The sequence below is a fragment of the Microtus ochrogaster genome, linkage group LG3, assembly GCF_000317375.1.
Source record: "Microtus ochrogaster isolate Prairie Vole_2 linkage group LG3, MicOch1.0, whole genome shotgun sequence".
Classification (NCBI taxonomy): Eukaryota; Metazoa; Chordata; class Mammalia; order Rodentia; family Cricetidae; genus Microtus; species Microtus ochrogaster.
In genome coordinates, this window is record NC_022029.1 from 12,370,698 (window position 1) to 12,392,434 (window position 21,737).

Genomic DNA, 21,737 nt, shown 5'->3' on the forward strand with positions numbered 1-21,737 from the left:
TCCTTCCTTCCTTCCTTTCTTTCTTTCTTTCTTTCTTTCTTTCTTTCTTTCTTTCTTTCTTTCTTTCTTTCTTTCTTTCTTTCTTGGCAGGGTTCCTCTGTGTAACTGTTCTAACTGCCCTGGAGCTAGTTTTTGTAGACCAGGCTAGCCTTGAACTCACAGAGATCCATCTGCCTCTGCCTCCTGTGGTGAGATTAAAGGCTTGCCCCACCACTGCCAGCTTGTTTTTCTTTTTTAACGTTATTGACTAAAGTAGAGACTTAGTGCTCCAGTGAGGACCAAGACCTGAATCTTAGGTCTTCACTTCTTCCCCTGCTCCTATTTTCCGCAGATTACACCCTCACAACAGTTTTCAAGGCTCCTTTCCACCATCTCTTCTTACTTCTTCCCCTCACTGTATTGGACCATATTTATTTCGTACTGTCCTAACTTGTGTCCTAGTGTTAGTCTCTTTGACAATGATTGGCACTGCAGCAACTTCCTACGTCTGCATCGCCTATTCACTGCAGCCAAATCAAATCTCCGAGCTTTCAAAGACATCTCTCTCTTTGCTAAATTGTAGCCAAGTAGAATTTTTTCTTCACATCCATCCCTTTCTGAAGTCTACTCAAATCCGATTCCGGAATAGTCCCTTAATTCAGCAATTTGAGAGACATTTATTGAGTATTTATTTCATATTTTACCCACTAAAGCTCAGATTAATTTATGGTCTACATTTCTTAACTAGCCATATGGAGAGATGTTTCATAGAAGAATGTTTGCTTATTTTGTAGTGGTCTGGTTAGATAGAGTGGAAACGCGTAGACAGGATATCTACTAAAGTTCAGCTGCACATTGACACCTAACTTTCGTTCAATCAGACACAAAAGAGTGCATCAGTTACTTTGCATTACTTTACCTGGCCCAAGCATGAGTAAGTGCCTTCCCTGCCTCCAGTCTGGCTATGAAATAGGATCTACCCAATAGCATGCAACCTATAGCATGAAAGAGGCTCAAAGCTGTTTTTCAGTTCCAGCTTACCAGGATGTGGAATGCTGTCTGTGTTTCTTTGCGTCCGGCCTATCAAGATGGTCGTCACATTCACGGATTTCTTAAGTGCGTTGGGTTTCTTCTGAAGTTTTACCTGCTTCTGAGGCTTGGCAATATTTGCCAGACCATCAGACACTAATCGATCAACACTCCAGGTTAAATTAGATAGAGCAGCTTGAGTTTTTATTTTAACGATTGATTCCACAAGTTTCGTCAGACTGTCTCTCAGGGGACCTTCAGTCCACACAGGTAAGGGAGCACTCTGTCCAAAGGTGCTTGCAGAAGCATTGTGGCATGTCATTAAAAGCTCATGAACAGTTTTGTTAAGCAAAGAGAAATTCACTGAAAGATAGATAGATTTTGCTTCCAGTGCCTTAAATCTGGAATTTAATACCTTCAATTGAAGATCAGTATCTTTCTCATTTGATAGCACACCACCTTTTTTGAATGAAATGTAGTAAGGTATGAGTGTCTTGGTCACTTTAGATTCAACACCTTGCAAACGAGTTTCAAACTCTTTGGCAGTCTTTCTTGCCGAGAGTACATTTTCTTCTAAATTACTCATGTTTTCCTGACATTTTTTCACCTGGGAAGAGGTTTCATTGAACATTTGATAAACCTTTTGAAAGTTTAAATGGCTTAGTTTCTCATCTTTGGGCAGAACTGTAAGGGCTTTAGCAATTTGCAAAACAAAACTATACTTCTGATTGTCGTTGACTAAAGTCTGAATAGAATCATTCAGACGCTGAAACTCAGAAATAAACGACAGAATGGATTCTACATTTTGGTTACACTCACACACTTTGGGATTATCTGACCTAGCACTTAAACTCCCCTTCAACACATAGTTATCCTGAACAAAATCGATGGCGTTGTTTATGACAGTCATTGTCATATTGAGGCCATCTTCTGTTTCTAAGACATGGTCACCGATACGTCTTTCCAAGAATTCGTCCCGGCTCTGCACTTCATTTCTGAGTAAGTTGTGTCTTTTTGTAAGTTCTTTAGTAAGAACATTTAGGCGATTGATAGCCGCGATCAGGTTCTGTAGCTCTCTGCGTGTAACTGGGGCTTCCTTTGGCTCGCGGATAACCGGCTGTCGAATCGGTGACCTCTGCTCCAACAAAGGCTGGAGGATCTCCATGTCATATGTTAGATCATTCAGCTGCTCGCTTATTTTATCCACCTTGTTGTCCATGGGAAAGATAACTTCAGACAAGGTTTGGTTTAGCACATGCAGATTCTCCTCTGTGTCCTTCAATTGATATTTAAACTCGTGCCTGCATTTAGACACCATTTCTTCACATTCTCCCCTGACTGACTCTTTCTCCATCTCCAAAAGAATGGTGAGATTGCTGATCTTGCTTTCTTGGACATGCAAATCACTGAGCATCTGCAGCAGCATCAGCCCTTGCTTGCTTGCTGTCTCATGGAGCACGGAGAGATATTTAGTGACGTTACTGCTGCTTGATTCCTCAGAGACAAGATTCTCCATTCCTGATGCTTGCTGAACTGATAGCAGCTGTGTGTTCGCTTCCTGTATTTTGGAGAGAGTTTCATTGAGGGTTTGCTGGTACAGAACTAGTTCTGAGTGCTCCTGTCCTATTGCTCCTTCCAAGTGAGCCTGCTTTGCTTCTAGCTCCTTGAGCGGCTTCTCACAGGTCAAGGCCATTTCCTGCCTGACATTCGTGATGTTATTCTTTAGGTCTGTGATATCCTTCCATGTGGGTTGATTTTCTTGTGTTAAAAGGAGTTTTTGCTGGGCTGTTACTGAAACCAAGGACGCATTGACTTGGAGAACTGCCTGCCTGGTACTTTCCAGGTCCTCTGACAGACTTGACACAGTCTTGAAGAGCTTTGCAATCGTTTCCTGCATGTCATCTTGGAAGGCTTTAAACTGTTCTTTTACAATATTCCTTAGCAGATCATCAATGCTTTTTGATTTTAGAGCTAAAAAGAATAAGACAAAAAATAGGAAAAATACACAGTTTTGAATTTAAAAGACATTTGTGAAAAGGCTAAAATTCTAACACCAAACACTAACTACATGTACTAGTGAAAGTAATTCTCTCCTGCATATGTTTATGACATTAAAATTTTTTTCTAGTATTCTTAAAAGATAACCTCTTCCTTGACTGGCAAATATGACATGGAAAATCAATTACCATGTAGAACACACTATCACTCTAAGCCAATGGTTTTATGGGCAAATGGGAAAAAGGAAGTGCTATTAATTCCAGTGACACAGACTGCTCTCCAGCAATCCTAAGCCTAGTTCTGAATGAAAATAAATCATGCTGGAGCTTTTGTCTGAGTATATTCCTGTTGTTAGTATATAGCTGCATTGTCAACTGTCTAATAATTAGGGGCAGCACCTACATTGTGAATTCATAAATGCTAATAAATCACAGAAAAACCTTAATAACTTGAAGGGAAATATAGATATCCATAAGACTTAAGAATGCCTTATAGAAACAAGTAGTGAAGTTACTATTCTTTACAAAATGAGTGAAATTTATTTTAAAATATGAATTTAAGACATGTTAATAATATGACATTAATTTTTGGCCTAACAAGAGGAAATTGCCAGTAGTAAACACTTAATAGTGTTTCTAACACTTGAAGTGTACCTGGTGACATGCTGAGGCTGTGTGAAACAAGAAAGAAAGAAGGAAAGACAGGAAGGAAGGTAGGAAGGAAGGAAGGAAGGAAGGAAGGAAGGAAGGAAGGAAGGAAGGAAGAAAGAAAGAAAGGAATAATTGAAGAAAGAAATGGGAGAGAAAGAGGTAGAAGAAGAAAGGGAAGAGGATGAGAAGGAAAATGGTCTGGATTATTTAAAATGACATAAGTAGAAAGTGAATATTTGAAAAGTCTAAAACGAAACCAAACCAAAAACCAATCAATCAAACAAAGAAACAAAAAGCATTATCTCATATAGAAACAATAGGAAAAATAAAATATATATTTATAAAGTCTAGCTACAAATAATGATAAATGAAAGCGCTGTTCATTAAAGTTTATAGAAAAGCACATTGATTATCATTTGATTCAGGTAACAAAGGAATTTTAAAAATAAAAGTTGTACACAGTAAGCCATCACTGAGTAGGCTTCACAGTCTTGGGTTTTTACAAAGTATTTAGCACACATGAAGACTCAAATAAAACCTACTGTAAAAGAGAAATTTTAGAAGAAAAAAAATGTCCTCTTTGAACATCTTGCTATTAATTTTTCTAGTATCCCTCCAAAAGAAAAAAAAAGAAAAGATAAAAAAACCTTATAAACCGTATTCCTGGAAATGTATTCTCTAAAGATTAGGGTTGGTAAATACAAAAGGGTACAAAAGAATAAAAATACAAAAACCATGAAATATCATGCACTAATACATGGCAGCAAACTATGAAGGAAAGCTAAATTAGAAAAATTTGAATAGCTACAAGAGAGAAATTATACAAAAACCATTCTTTTTTTTAAAATCTATGAACAAGCTATGGCTAGCATTTTGCCAGCTACCAACTTATTTCCCAAGTGTTTTGTGAATGTGTATCACTATCCTATGTGCATAGCAGAATATGCCAGCTTAAAATGCATGGCATTTGTACGGCATTACTCCATAGTACAAATATGTCTGTGCTTTCTACAGGATAACTTAGCCACTTCTAGTTAATTAAAATTATGCTCAATTCTCACAGTTTCCAAAACTTGATGATGTACGATGAAATATTTATACCTGCGAGGATTAGTTTTTTTGAATTTGTAACAGTGCTTTGAAGATTGATATGAAAAAAGAGAATTTAAGCCTTATTGAGTTTTCTAGCTGAAGACAACAACAACAAAAACCCTGATAGATGTCTAATTCCAGTTATCAAAAAACTGACACGATCAGAAAGATAGAGTATGAGTGACAGACTGGAAACATGATGCATAGATAAAATCAATATGGATAAAATCAATATGGATCTTGCTGAAGGATATTGGAACAAGATGTAAATATATTTATTTGGCTCCTTAGCTATCATTCTTTTACATATCTTTGGGAAAATCACATAGGAAATCTCAAAATCATAGCAGTGTTCAAAAAGACACCCAGCAGAACATTAGCTCAAAATCATGTTCCATGATAGTGTTTTTTTCCATCTGCAGTTCTACACCTCATTGGTAAAGAGTTTACAAAAGCATGTCACCATGCTTCATGTTAATTAATACCTGCGCGGGGTCGCTCTCCAAACTACTTGACTTTGTTTCACGTGACTTAAATGGCATTCTTTCGTCGATGTTATTGACATTCAGTTTTAAAGGTTTTGGGTTATAATATAGTTTCATCATTTCCCCCCTTTTATAATCTTCCTTTTCGCATCACCAACATCACTCTTTTCTAGCAACTCTGATGGACGTGTGGGCTCATTCTAACAATGTCTAAATACAAGTTATGCTGTAACTAGGTACAACATGCCTGTTCAAGTGAGTATTAGAAAATTATGTTTCAAAACACAATTTCCAAGTATTTTTAAGTTGCATATTTTAAATTACCTCATTAAAATATTCATTGCTTTACTATCTAATTTAAAGTAAAGATTCAAAGAGTCAGGAGAACATGTCAATGAATATTTTTTTATTTTACTCTTACCTTTTAGAATAGGTTGAAATTCCTTGCCTTTGTCTTCACTGATTTTCCCTTCCAGGGAGAGGTATGCATTCCTCATGTCCTCTGTGGCCAGAGAAACATTGTCCACTTTCTTCTGCAAAAATGTCAGCTTCATCGCCTGCTGGCTCATTTCCTCTGCCATTTTTTGAATCACAGCTGCATGTAAAAGAAAGAGATTTAGTACCATTAAAATAATAGACGTAACACCTGTCAAAATTTATTGCACACCATAACACTTATAGATTTGAGAACATAGACCACGTTTCAGTGGCAACATGAACAATGAAGCTTTAAATTAAAAATCTTTAATAATTAAATATCTTTAATTTTTACATTTTAAAGTTTTCTCATAATTTGTCTTTCAAAAAGTCTTAGTTCTGTCATCACATTCTGAATAAATACAAATACAAGGGTTTAAAATCTACAGCAATGGGCTTCCTGTCCCCCATCTAGTGGCTCATTTCTGCTCTCACAGCGTGTCCCAGCGCTGAGTGTAGGTAGTTTCTCACACGTATGGCGCTGTAGTTGTTCAGGTGTTACTTTCATTGCAGTACTCCTTGATGAGATCAGATCCCAGTTTACAGTGACTCTTCTGTACAGAAGCAGTAATCACTGTGGCTTTACACACTGCACTGATTCAGAGACCTGCCAGTATTCTATAGATGCTGAGTCACAACATAAACTAAGGGACATTATGAGGTATGTTAGCCAAATTCGCTTTTAAAAATTAATTTTTTGGATTATCATGCAAAATAACAGATGATAATATGGCATTTCCTATATATTTATCATCATTTTTCATTCATATTCAACTTTTGTTACCGTCCTCCTTGTCACCATTGTTCTCTTGGAGTTGTCCTTCCTCCTCCTCAGTGACTTCCCCTACTGCTAAGCCTTTCAATCTATCTATCTGTCTGTCTATCTGTCTATCTACCTACTTATCTATCTTATATCTATTATCAACCATCTAATACATGTATGATATTTCTGCATGTATATATATATATATATATATGCACACACACACACACACACACAGAGAGAGATCTTATATGTGAATTTGTATGAATCTAGTTTTCACGTGTGAGAGAAAACATGATGTTTGTCTTTCTAAATCTGGGTTATTTCTTTTAACATGATGATCTCTTGCATTTTTAAAAAAGAGATGTTTTTAAATATCATTTCTCAATGGGGTGCCTTGCTTTGTTTACCAAAATCTATGCCACTATTGAAGAGATGCTATTGGCACTAACTGACTTCATTTGGGGCTAAAGTTAAGTCTGAGATGGCAAAGGACTGTATAGGACAGAAAACCAATCCCAGGCTGACTTTTGATCAGTACAAGGTCTTAGGAATACAACCATTTCCCCAAGTTATCAGCACCCCTTTGTGGTGTCTTATCAGTCAAAACATCCTTCCCATCTCCTTTTACTCAGTCAAGCTGCCCCTTCTACATCAAACAAAAGCAGAGTTTGATTTTGGAAAACTGTTATGTTCCCTGGATGTGTGATTGCAGCATTTTTAGTCTCCTGGGTTTGTGCATGGATTTTTTTCCCCACTGCTTTATATAAATCTTTTCCATCTGGGAACCTATAATCTAGTGCAGTTTCTCCAAACAATTAGCAACCATATAACAGGACTGAAAAATGTGTTAATCCATCACCACTGAAATGGTGTTGACAATTATTGGGTTGAAGGTGACAGTAATTAAGACCTGGGTCGCCATAGTCTTGCTTCTGCTGTTGCTGGGTCTGCTCGGCTCTTCTGTGGTCAACAGCTGTGTGACTTTCAGCCTGGTTACTGTGTGCCAGTTGCTGCTGTTCTTCAGCTAGACAGAAGCAGAGAGAGTATTCAGTGTTAGCATTGGAAGGGCCTCCTGTTTCCAGTCCTGAGTGATAATGGGACTGACGTTCATTTTCCTGTGTACTGAAGCGTGGTGATGAGGCCGACTGCAGAGCAAACTGTTTCTGCCCCATTCATAGGACAGGGTAATGCCACATCCAGTTGGAGGTTGGGGTTCTAATTTTGCCTTGGAAAAAAGAATTATTCAAAATTCATGTGGGTGAAAAATGGAAGGAAGCCTTTGCAGATGCAGCCTACGAAACTGAGTGGATATTATAATCCATTATGGTAAAAGTAACAGCAGCCCTGTAAGGGGACTGATTTTTCAGTAATGCATTTCCCAACTGGTGGCTGCTGGAAGGGGTGAAAGCTGCATGTTCCTTACAGCTGGACACCAAATCAGCTGCTTAATAACCAGTGCATTTAAGGAGTTGTTCCAAGATTATAAAAAATAATAACTATATGGCTTCTGATAAACTAATGGTAAAATTAAGCAATTACAGGTATATCTCCAGGGCAATCAACCCATAAAGTCAGTGACATTTTACAAAACCCAGAAATCCTAGTACCTATATTTAAGGAACACCATGTCTTACAAATCAAATAATTTAAATGTCTATATAATATTTCTTTGGAAAAACAATTTTGAGAGATTCATTTAAAATATTAAACCCTTCAATAATACATGTTTAAATTATAGACTTTGAATGAACACATTTGATCACTGTTGCCTACACAAATACATGTATAAATACATGTTTACTGTCTAGCTGGATTCCTTTTCCTATGAAATTTTGTGTCAATGAAATGGCAATTGAGCTGCATGTCAGTGACCTTCACGATGCACATGTGGTTTTGCTGGCAATCTTTACGTTTTCCTTCTCCTTAAAACAGGCTGCAGGTTTGCCATTAATTGGGGTTTGTCTCCATTATCGCGTTGAATTTTGCTGTGCTGTTCTTCAAGGACTTGGGCTAATCAATGAATTTCCAGTTGTGTAGAGTTTGTTTCGATGTCCCCTCCCACCAAAACTGATGAGTTATTTAGGAGAAGAAATTGTTGCAGAGTTTTGAGACAAGAACAGTGGTTTGAGAATTAGGGTAAGGAATGAAAAGTATTAATCCCCTGTGAGGCCCCAACAATAATGTTCTTAGGGTGTGAATTCAGACCGATTCATGCAAAGATATCTCTGAAATAACAGTGCAGCTCTCCTACCATGGCTCCTCTGTGGCTGGGATAGTAAAGCATGTTTCTGACAGTTTGCATCTCTGCCCACTCAAGGGCATAGCTAAACAGTAAAGCAATGGTTTGCAAATTGGAGTGACTCCTGTGACCATGAAAACATTCCCTGGGAAAATTTGGACCTATAGCTTCAGAACCCTACCCTGATTTAAGAAATTTCTACGTGGAGCATCCATCCCTCTTTTACCAAGATGGTCACATCATTTTGTGCATGCTAAAGCTTGTGAACCACTGAAGTAAAGCATCATGATCGATATCCCTCTGCAAGCTGACCTCATGCCATTCCCTGATTCTCTGGGCAGTGAAGAGTGTCCAGACCATAGACTGTATGTAAATACTAATTGCAAGAGGAGCAAATGGGTGTAATAGGGCTACAATAGCTTGTCCATTTCCTTACTGCGTACTCTCAGGAGTTTGACCACAGAAAGAAAAAGCATTAGTGAATTTAAAAGTGAGTGAGATAATGTGTTGGAGTTAAAGCAGAGTGGTTATAGTGGTCAGTGCCATGGCAGTGTGACACAGGCTCGTTACCATAGAAACTTCCTCACTCTCAGCTTTTTATACAAATCTTACATCTTTGTTGCTGCTTTCTACTGTTTTAGAATGCTATTGGGTTTTTTTGTTTCTTTAATTTTATTATAGATAGAAACTAGAAGTCTTTATGACTTGGAGACTAAACTATTTCTGTTTTTTTTCCAATTCTTCTCCCAGGGCCATGGTTCATTGGACCTAGGCTGGGCGATTGGACACATGTGTATTTAAAAATTTCAAGTTGTTAGGTGATTTTGATTCACGACGTTGGTTAGATCCACTAATTTAGAAAAGAATTGAAAGATTTTCCAAAATCTAATACAATTTATTGATACGAGGCAGAATTTTTTCTATATTCACAGTAAAATTGAAATATAAAAGTCAGTCTTCATGGTTCTTAAATAGGATCCTAATTATGGCTATAGCATGCTTTAGAGGCATGGTGTATTACAATCTAACAGGTGAAAACCATGTGCCCATCATTCTGTAAAGAAGTGGGCTGTTATAAACAGTGGCATCAGCAAGAATTGCTCAGGATTCCTCAGTTCTCTCATGTACTCAGTGTCATTCTCTCTGTGCTTTAGACAATAGGGCCCAGCAAATGGATTATGGACCATAAAAGAAGCTGTTGCTGTCTCCCCAGTGGTCACATCCAAAGTCTACTGATGGCTCAAAATCCCTCCGAAGTAGACTCCTTCCCATTCTGCACCCAGGCTGTCAGTCTTCCTGCATAGTGGTCTTTCTGCTCCCACTCCAGATTCCAGTCAGGATGAATCAATATGGCTTGTCAGTTGTCAAAATACTGAACCATGCCTTTCAGAAAATACATAATAATACCGTATAACGACTTACATAATTAATCTTAAAACTGTGATATTAGTTTATTTCAAGTTGACTATGTATAGGTGATAAAAGATATATTCTTCAGGATGTATGATGAATAGAATTCCAACCCAGCACCATTTGAAAACTATTTCCTATGTCACATAATATAATAATTATAAAATAGGATATCATGGCATATCAATTTTATGCCACTACACGTTGTGGAATAAATATCCAATTAGGACACCAAAAGTCAATTAAAAACTGATATATTATTAATGAAATGAATATCTTTCATATATAAATCTTAGATGTTAACTGAACTTTTAGAAGTTATTTAATTAACAACTTTTAGAAGTTAACTAAAATCCAAAAGTCATGAATTTGACTACAGTTAATAGTTTTATCTCAGGAAACTAGAAGGAAAAATGTTTTTAATATTATTAATAATATAGTCATATATAGGAACAGTCAAGAAAAAAATTTCTTTGAATTGTGATTGTAAAAATATAGTCAATCCAGATAGTACACAGCTGTATTTGGAATGCTTGATAGAATGGGGCAGGAAGATTAACAAGAGTTTCAGGCCTTTCTGGTTAAAGAGCAACTCTGTGTATAACAAACAAACAAAACACCATTGATGTGAAACAATGGAAAAGAGAATACACTGGATATTCCAGACAAGTAGAGCAATAGAACAGGATACGAACATCATCCTGGAGACTCAGACACAGCTTCAGAGAGAATCCTGCTGCTGTCAGTCACTGTGTTCACACATCTTAGATGGGGACAAGATGGCCATGGTGTCAGCAAGCATCTGAGCATAGTCGTGCTGGGTTCATATATATGCGCCACATTTCCTGCAATGCAGCAAACACACAGACGAGGGACAGAAAGACAGAGAGAGCTTGTGCTACAGAGTCAAACATGCAACACTGGAAGGATTTCTGGGCTTTGGGACCAAGATTAAGAAGACATTTTAGAAATTATTCTCCTTGTGAATAATTTTACATATATATGATATTAAAACATCTATATTTGAAACAGATGATATTTGGAATACATTATTTGAGACAGCCACACAAATATTATATGAAACCAAATATAACGTGATCAGTTGCTTGAGAAAATGAAATCTTTTCTAATAAATTTAAATGCAAATTTAATGTATGTGACATAGCTATAAAGTTAATAAATGTTCCTTTGTTGATGTTGCCCCAACTATGACTAAATGGTGCTTACATAGCTCTAAGAAGAAACTACATCTGTATTGCCCTAGGTATTTTCCTGATTTAGCTATCAAGGAAGATGGACAACATTTAAAAGCATGCAGCTTTTATAGATTGCAAAACATGAATGTTACCACTTTTCTTACAATATAGTCCCGAACAAGACTTCCAGAGCATCGACACTAATAGACATTATAGATGTACAGATAACTTGTGCCCTACAATGGCTCTGGATCTGAATGGGAATTCTTCAGAGAAAGTCAGAGCAGCTTCCTGTGTTTAATCATTTTCGTGAAAGGGCTATTTTGCTGATGTATCCTTGGTCAAAGAAAAAGCATGTCAGGAGCCAGGAGACACCAGCAAGCCTATCAGGGATTATTTAAATATGAGTGGTTATGATTTCTGTGACTTGGCTTTGTCTCTATATTTATTATGGTAATTAATGTATTAGTTTGGAAATCAATATGGCAGTTTCTCAGAAAATTCGGAATCAACCTACTTCAGGACCCAGCAATACCACTCTTGGGCATGCACTCAAAAGATGCTCAATCGTACTACAAAGTACGATGTTCATAGTAGCATTATTTATAATAGTGAGAATCCTGGAAACAATCTAGATGCCCCTCAACCAAAGAATGGATAAAGAAAATGAGACACATTTACACCTTAGAGTACTACTCAGCAATAAAAAACAATGACATCCTAAGTGAGGTAACCCAGACCCCAAAGGATGAATATGGTATGGGCTTACTCATAAGTGGATACTAGCTATAAACAAAGGATATTGAGCCTATAGTTTATGATACTAGAGAAGCTAAGTAACAAAGTGAACCCTAAGAAAAACATATATAAATCTACCTGCAAAGTTAAAATAGATAAGATCACCCGACATAACTGGGAGCATAGGGATTGGGGAAGAAGGGAAGGTGGAAGGGGAAGAGGAGGGGAGGAAGGAATTAGGGAGGAGAACTTAAGAGAACAGGATAGTCAAGATGGAGGAGGGACAGAAATGAGAGCAAGGAAAGAGATATCTTGATTACGGGATCCATTATGGTGCTAGCAAGAAACAGGGCAATAGAGAGATTCCTAGTAATCCACAAAGATGACCCCAGCTAAGATCCTAAGCAATAGAAGAAAGGGTGCCCTCACTGACCTTGCCCTGTACGCAACTCATACTGATGCGTACAAACTGATGAATATCTTAAATATCACCATAGAACCTTCTTCCAGCAACTGATGGAAACAGAGTCAGAGACCCGAATCAGAGCACTAGACTGAGATCCTAAAGTCCAGCTGAAGAGCGGGAGGAGGAAGAAGAATATGAGCAAAGGGGACAAGACCATGATGGGTACACCCACTGAAGCAGTCTACCTGAGCCAATGGGAGCTCACCAACTCCACCTCAACAGGGAAGGAAGCATAATGGGACCAAGCTAGTACTTCTGAATGTGGCTGAGAGTTGCGTGGCAGGCACAGACGAAGGGGCCACTAGCAGTGGCGCCAGGATTTAAACCTACTCCATGTATTGGTCTTTTGGGAACCTATTTTCTTTGGATGGATACTTGCTCAGACTAGATATAGTAAGGAGGGCCTTGGACCTTCCTCAAGGCAATGGATGGAGGAGTGGATGGGGTGTGGGGTGGAGTGGAGGGAATAGGAGGAGGGGAAGGAGGGGGAACTTGGATTGGTATGTATAATGAAAAAAGATTGTTTTCTTTTTCAAAAAATAAGAAAATAGTAAAAAAAAGTAATGCATTCTTTTGTTTTTTGGTTTTATTTATTTATTTATTTATTAAAGATTTCTGTCTCTTCCCCGCCTATATCAGCATTACTGAAATAGTGGGTAAATGGCTGAACATTACTGTTGTCCCTCCCCATAGCTCTTATGTTTACAGTTTCAGTATACTTTACTAAAGCTTTTGTTTAGACAGTAAAGCTTTGCTCCAAATACTGTTACTTCATTCTAATAAAATTAAAATTGTTCATTTTATTACTTAATCAAGTATGGCATGTTGTAGACTTAATGAAGAGATTATAACATTACACTTCCTTACTTAACATCTTGGTAGAACTGGGAAGTTGGGGCCCTTGTCTCTGATACATGTAAGTGATTGTGAAGATAGACCATGACCAAGGCAATTCATAAAAGAGAGTGTTTTACTGGGGACTTGCTCACACACATGGTTTCAGAGTGTTGCTCAGAGTCTTTTATCATCACAGAGGGAAGCATGGTGGCACATATGGCTCTGGAAAAGTAGATGAGAGCTTTACATCCCTATCCCTCAGCAGGGGGATGTGTGTGTGTGTGTGTGTGTGTGTGTGAGAGAGAGAGAGAGAGAGAGAGAGAGAGAGAGAGAGAGAGAGAGAGAACCTGTCCTGGAAACCTAAAAGCCAACCCTCAGTGACAGACTTCATCCAACAAGCCACACCTCTTCATCCTTCTACTCCTTCTAACAGATCCACTTCCGGGTGTCTAGGCATTCAAATATGTGAGCTTGTGTGGGCCATTCTTCAAACCACCACGTCCACACTTTATGGTGGAGAGGGGTTGCTTGAGATTTAAGTAGAAAGGTTTTCTCTAGCACCATAGTTGTCCCTGTACTACCCAGTTCAGACCAACCTTAAATATTCAGAAGTAAGAAGCCCTGCTATGAGACAAACTGGGGAACAGAAGGGATATAACACTGAATACTGAAGTCTAATTTTCTATTGACCTTGGAGTAAAAACAATCATAAAATATCATTCATGAATCCTGGAAAGAAAGAAGGGTTTTGTTTTATAAGCAGGGAAACAGTGATGACCTAGAGAAACCCAAAGTCTTGAAACAGGAACCAAGGAGCACAAGGTCAAACCTTCAGTTAGTGACAAGTGGAAGAGGAAAGGAAGCTGTCAGGACCAGTGATAAAGTTTCCCCCAGAAGCACCTGCCCCAAACCTGACAAGGGCACTTTCCCTTAATCCCCAGAACAAAGGACAATACAGGACAATACACAGAGCTAGCAAGCTAAGGTCTTTAGTTTCTTAACCCATTCTTAGATGATTAAGACCTGTATGGTAGACTGTTAAACCTTTTAATTCATTTTGAACATTCTGGTGAAGTTTTAAAAAGACTGATAAAAAGAAAAATACAATTGAGGAATAAATTTCAAATGTCCTTAGGCACGTGTGCACCCACATGAAGCAAGTGATAAAATTGTCCTCCGAATGGCAGGGGGTTAAACACCACACAAAGATCTTTGGGATCTGGTGTTCACACGAAGCTCTTTGCTCCGTGGTGCATTGAACACCAGATCCCAAAGATTTTTTGTGTGGTGTTTAAGTCCCTGGCAAGGCTGTTAAAAACTCGAAATGCCTGTTTTACAAATTCAATAGTTCATGTTATCTTTTCCTGGCTGTGTTTGTCAGTTAGAGCTCAATACTTCCATTCAACCCAATTTATATCCCAGGATTTTGACTGGCAGCTGTCGAGGGCTGATAGGATCTTTTACAGTCTGCTACTTTCCTGTGATGAGGAGCCTGGGTGATCGATGGTCCTTTATTTTTTCACTTAGCAATCGCTCTGTGTCCACTGATGTATTCTCTTCAACACAGACTGCAGAGGTTTTCTCGACAATCTATCTTCCCTTTCACACAAGCACAGACTGCTTGGTTCTGTGGAGTGCAGATTTCTAGGTCTTCCCTTGTCTTCTTTACATGACAGACGCAGCTACAGACAAGCGCTAACTGAAGCCAGCAGACTATGGAGACCATTGTGCACTTATTTTTGAAAGGCATCGTTGGATTTTATTTGTGCTCCTTTGGTTTTATGTTTCTCTCTGCAAAGCAAACTCTGATATTGGTGATCAAGAACTCAGAAACAAGGTCAGCAGATTTCAAGAGAAACAACTTTCTTATTAGGTGTGTTTATTATTGTTTTCTATTTAACAAGACAGATTTAATTTGCAAGATATTTTTTTTGCTGTTTTTATTTGTTTTTGCTTTTTAAGATATTTTTCTTGAGCACTTTGAGCCACATGGAGGAAGTCAGTAATGTCAAGTCAGTAAGGAGGATGCTCTCTTTCCTGCTAGTTGCCAGAAAGCCTTTCTGTGGTGTATTGACTTCTAGCTGCTCCTGCAGCATCAGGTACACTGGCAGGCAGATGCTCAGTGTACTCATGAAGATGAACTCAGTAAGCTGAAGTAGCCAGCTTCGCAGACAAAGGCTCTGAGCATCAATGTCTTTTAGTCAAACCCTACACATTACTGAGCAAGAAGCTCCTATAACACAACATACGACCTAAAGCAGAAGACGGTGAAGGACACTGGGAAAAATCAACTTTGTGAAAATATAAGAAATGGAATTGTTTCTTCATTTAAACAGTATAAATTTCAAGATGACGAATTTACAATGTATTGTAAAATAATCTCACTTCTGAAGCCATGTATTTAAAATGTTAGTTCAAGCAGTTTTATAACTGGTTGAATTTTTTTTACACATGCAAAATAAAATGTCTGTCATGTGTTTACAATGTACCTTAAGGGGTCAGTTTATTCCATATCTTTACTTATCTTTTCAGTATTCATTATTGCTGTGATAGATATTTTAAAATGTAATTTTATAGACTTTTTTTTTTTTTAGAAAACCTGCATGGGGTCAAATGCTGAACAATTTGGCAAAAGGATCTTTTCTAAACTAGTATCAATTAAACAAAAATTACTTTCCTTTGTGATATAATAGATATAATGCCTTGTTCCACTTCAGAATATTTTAGAGACATCTACTGGAGAGACACAGAACTGCAAATTTTATCTCATAGCCATAAGTGGTATATTATTATAGGTATTAAAAAAGTCTTTAATATGATATTGGAAAATAAAATAAGGTTCTTGCTAATGGAAATCTGGAAAGACTTGTGACCAAGTCCAGAAGGCATATAACTGCATGAATACTATTGCTTTGATGTCAGACCTAATATTTGCTTTTTCCCCTAAAATACCAGTCATGTAATTTTTTTTAAAAAAGGATTCTTTTAGATACTATCCTGTTTTGGTAGGTAAACTGCCACTAGAACCCAGGGTTCTGATTATTTGTGCTAGAGCACACACTGAGCAAATAAGCACTTTGGAATAGGAGCTGGGAAGAATTACACAGTGAGTCTGATGTGCAGCATCTCTTGCTGACACCCAGAGGATGGATTTCAGAAGAAAGAGGAGGAAGAGCTGGGAAGAGGTGAGCACTCTTGGGGAACCATAAAGAGGAGGGTCTAGCTACCAGTAGATCTACTGATACTTATCATATATTTAAACCATCTCTCTACTGCAATCAAATTAAAAGGAAATTATATTTACATTATGAAATCAATTTTGTTTCTGGAGATGAAACTACTTTCTGAAACAGAGATTTATGAAGAGTGTATGGAACTTTACACAATTTCTATGAATAAATAACCCAGTGATACTTTGAGGGATAAGCCCTGAAATAATGGCTATTGGACCTACATAACCAGGTAGCTACATAACCAAACTGTAGCGATCTCAGCAGAGGTTTAAAGAGTGGATCTAGTCAGATTGATAATTCTTGCCCTTTGGGGCAGCCTGCCTCATGAGTGCTGTCAAAACACTCTTTGCTTATGGGGGACAATTTGATCCCCTGTATGAAAACGAAAGGCTGGTACATATTTATTAAATGTAATAGGTAAGGGGACAGCTTGGGATGTTATTAGGTAGGCATCAGAATGGAAAAGTGTGAAGGAAAAAATAAAGCAGGCGAGAACTAGTGAACAGTGGTTCAGGGAAAGCATGAGACAGTGACTCTTGACCCTACCAGTATCAATTGCACTCACAAAAAATGCAAGTACTTGGTGGACTACAATGAAAACAAGAGAAACATAAGCAGGATTATGTCTGAACAACACGACATCCTTTTGGAATTAAAGCTACATTAGAATTCACGCTATAACAATTAAAAATAATTGGGCAAACCTGCCACCCTAGCCTTATTTCCACACAGATTTCTATAGGAAAGACACCTAACAGATTGATCAGCAAATGCTGGCCTTTTGTGAAGCTTAAATTTGGTGGCTATGACAGGAAACCATCACTGATGCTTTTCTGAGACTTTTCTTTGTCAACATGTATTGAAACAGAAAACTGCGAATCTAACATTAAAGAGAGCCATAAGTGGCTTCTAGGAAGAATTTCAGATGTGATTAACTACAGAATATAAACCACTTACATTCAGATACTTGGTAATCCCTGTAAGAAGCCAACGGCAGTATAGTTAGCACTTAGTTTTGTTTCTTGTGGGTAAATTTACCATCCTGGAGTTCTGTAGCTTCTCTCTCATCTGCATGCATGTAGTCTGCCGTAACAGTTAAGAATCGATTAGCAAGCCCAGGAAGCTGAAAGTGGGGCATGCCCAGCTCTCAGCGGTTGGGCCCAGGACATGCTTTGACATATCGCTTTGCTCCCTGCCACCTGCAGTCAGCTATTCTGTGCAGTGGGGTGTGTAATGACAGCCTGCATCTGAAAAGACACTTTGCAAACCAACACTTTATCCTTTAAAAAAGCAATCAGAGGATTAATATTCTCTAAGTATCTTTCACATAAGAAGAAAAATAAAGACATAAGCAAAATTCCAAATAGTGTCAAGATTTTTAAATAACGTACAAATGTGTTTAAGAAACAAATGCACTGTAACACTGTGACTATATTTGCACACCTTATAAAAATGAATTCTTTGAAAACAGTAATATATTTGGACCTTTTTCAAATATTTTGTATTACCTCATTTCTAAATATTTTCAGTGTGGGTAATGTTTTTTTGTTTTTTTTTTTTTTTTGGTAAAAGTTTTATTTTACCTGGTTACAAGGTAAAAATTTACTGATACATTTGAAAATGTGCTGGATTTCATGTTATCTATGTAACTTAAACCAGGCCCAGAGAAAAGAGCAGTGTGGAAGATTTGTCCACAGATCCTCGCTGCATGGGCTGGCTAGCCATGGATAATATCCCTGACTAAACTGCATGATTCTTTCAGCTCTTGCATATGATTCTCTGCTTCTTAATGTGACTCCTAATGGTTTCTTCACAGTTACATTAATTTTTAATCACAATCTCCTGCACTGTTGATTGAATTCCCCACCACTGCTAATGGCCTTTCTTGTGATATTCATCCACTTAAAATATGAATGCAGATGTCACATCTTATTTGTCAAAGAAAAGCTGTTTAATCTGAAAGCAGAATAATAGGTGCACGGATGTTAGGCTGCCGCAGGTGTCTGTGTGCTTGGTCAGCCTTCTGCCAGGACATCCTTAAAATCTCTGCTTTAAAAAAATGACTTCTTTAAGATGAAAAAAAAAACTCACCTAATTATTCATAAGTTACATAGTATATTCTCTAACATGAACTGTCATTCACATCCCTGTTATGTCAAGTAGTTGAACTGTAACAAAGCCAGAGTGTTGTATAATTATTTTATATGGGCTATTTCTAATCATTTTATTTAAAGTATGAAATGACAATTTACAATAATATTTAAGGAAGGCATGTCTTTGTAGTTTTAGCTAATAATAAGTAATACAGTGAGATCTTCTTACTCATTTCTTAAAACTAACATAAGCATGAGAGGAACAGTGATGGGGCAGGTTATGAGATTTGTGGGTGACTTATGAAGTTTGAAAACAGCAGCAGATTTAACATCTGGCTGCTTAGTAATTTTCCTTGGTGCACAATTGATCCATTCATGCAGGAGAATTGTCTGTATTCTGTCAATTATGTTTTAAGTAAACACTGATTGGCCAGTAACTAGGCAGGAAGTATAGACGGGAGAACCAGACAGGAAGTAGAGGCAGGGCAAAGAGAACAGGAGTATTCTGGGAAGAACAAAGTTCTTTCTGCAGTCCTGTCTCAAACGCCTAAGATGCAAGATGTGACCTGCCCTGTTGAAAAAGGTACCAAGCCATGTGGCTAACATAGATGAGAATAATGGACTATATAAGTTATAAGAGCTAATATGAAGCCTGAGGTAATGGGCCAATCAGTTTACAACTTATGGAGACCTCTGTGTGATTTTCTTTGGGAACTAAAGACTGTGGGAACTTGGCAGGAAAGAAACCCCAACTAGCAGGCCCTTATGTTACACATTCAACTACTTATTTATCAGAAATTTTTATTATGATGTTATTATGGGCATATACCTTTGAGCTGACAGTTTGGCCCTATGTATCCAGGACAGCATCTCCATTCTAATGAGGTCACAATCTTATGCTGCATCCTATAGACAGCATTGGATGTCTTCTGCGATCTGGAGAGGAAAACAATTGATACAAAATTATTTGTTTTATGTTAAGATGGAATTTGGACTTACAAATATAAAGTGCTTAGAATAATTCCCAAAATGTAATAACCATTTAGTCTTGGTACTATTATAAAGTCTTAAACATATCATCAGTATTATATTCAAAATAGCCAACAGGATTTCTTTGAATATGCAGCAAAAAGCATGAGTAGTTTTACTATTGGTATTTTAAATTAATATCTGTCACTTCATTTTCCAAAGATAAGATAGTTTTGCTTTGCATTATGTTTTCTAGCTACATCAGTATTAGAACTAACTTTAATTCTAATACTGTGCTTTAAAGCTGAGGAGCACAAATAATCGAGAGGTAAAATAACTTGCTCAAATGCCCAGATCTAAAACTGGTGGAATTGGAATTTTAATCTTGATTGTATGAGTTACGCTTATGGTACGGGAATTTGTCACAGCCAACCCTAGTAAACTGTACAAGGATTGTTGGTGAAGAGCTGAATTAGTGGGGTTTCAGTTTCTGCAGTAACATGACAGGTAGAACAGAAGTTATTTTTCAATACCAGAACGAGCAACACCATTCTTTCCAGCCCTAAAAGACATTCCTCTGCATCTATTTTAATAAGTTATATTCAGTAAAGAATTCTGTTGGAGGGACTATCATCTCTAGCCCAACTACTAAAGTTAAACAAGGAATGAAGGTGGAATTTATTTAGCTTGTGGGATTGACTCTAGGACTCAGAACTTTGTTGAATCATGCTAGATGGTCGATGTTTCTGCTCTGGCAAACTGAGTGTCTGCTGCATGAAATGTTGATATAATAAAAGAAATTTAGATATCTGTTGTATAAATACAGAAATCATGAACAAATGCAAAGACCCATTCAAATAGACACAAAGAGAAGAGATAGGAATAAGGATAAAGTAGCTGGGTTTAGAAAAGAGTAAAGAGCAGGAGAGGAACTCACCTTGAACCCAGAAGAACAATATGATAAGGATTACCATAGTAATGTTTTCATTACTCAAGAATTAACAACGTGTTCTTTGTGCCTTCCTTGACAAGAAAATTGTCACAAAGGGAAAGACAGCTTAAAGCAGGGCCACAGCTTAGCTTTCTCAAATCCCTACGATGTACTCAGCTCTCTGGACAGTGAATTTCAGTCCTCAAGAGACTCAGAAACACCTGGATATTCTGTGTCCTTCCTGTGCATTGTTCCAGACTGTTGATGCATCAGATTCATTGCCTGGGTTATTTGTATGATAATTGTGTACCTTAGATTCAGGGCTTGAGTAGCAGTGCTATAATTTCTCTCTCTCTCTCTCTCTCTCTCTCTCTCTCTCTCTCTCTCTCTCTCTCTCTCTCTCTTTCTCTGTCTCTTTTGTTTTATCAGTTTCTTTGTGAACATCTCTAGTCAAGCATGGTTGCTATGTGGATTCAGAGAATTTATGAAGAGCTCAGCCTTATCATGACAATAGTATATGTGTGTATGGACATCCATCCATTATAATATACTCATATGTACAATGAACAACATGGTCACTAATATGACATATACATAATAAAATATATCCATATATGTAATAAACAGTATGGTTACTAATATAATCTATACATAATATATAATATATTCATTTATTTATAAATGAAGGAACAACCATTATTGGAAAAAATTCATTGTTAGAGAAAATATTTTTGTCAATATCATTTTCCCAGGCCTTTACTTACTCTGATATCTCAAAAAGATAACTTTTAGAAATGCTTATTTATTAATTTTTATAGCCATACAGAAATATGTGTCATGAACAACATGGTTACTAATATAATATATAAATAATATATCCATCTAAGTATGGTCATTACGACATACAAAAGAAGAGCTGCTTTTACATGCACAATCACAGGTAATGATTTTCTATATTTTTAATACAAGTCATATTATATATGGACTTTTATCTAAAAAATGTTAATAAATCTTTGCTGTTATCTACTATGCCTTTCACAAGAGCCTCAGTCCAGGCTTGGTTAATAATATAACAGTGACTATGAAACAAGATTAACACCCCCTAAGCACTCTCAGGGTACTAGGCAGTAAGCTGAGTACATGAGTGTA

The 21,737-nt window shown here is 37.3% G+C and overlaps 1 protein-coding gene across 2 annotated transcripts in view; it reads right to left on the reverse strand.

The window, feature by feature from the left end:
* The window catches only part of Mmrn1 (multimerin 1), a 43,424-nt gene that overhangs the window by 12,652 nt on the left and 9,035 nt on the right, over positions 1 to 21,737 (reverse strand). For both annotated transcript variants that reach the window (XM_005360553.2, XM_005360552.2), the window contains exons 3-6: positions 19,518 to 19,624; positions 7,387 to 7,500; positions 5,655 to 5,828; positions 1,021 to 2,979 (exon numbers count right to left, since the gene is read on the reverse strand). In XM_005360553.2, coding sequence (XP_005360610.1) covers positions 1,021 to 2,979; positions 5,655 to 5,828; positions 7,387 to 7,500; positions 19,518 to 19,624 — 2,354 coding nt within the window. The remainder of the gene's footprint in view (positions 1 to 1,020; positions 2,980 to 5,654; positions 5,829 to 7,386; positions 7,501 to 19,517; positions 19,625 to 21,737) is intronic.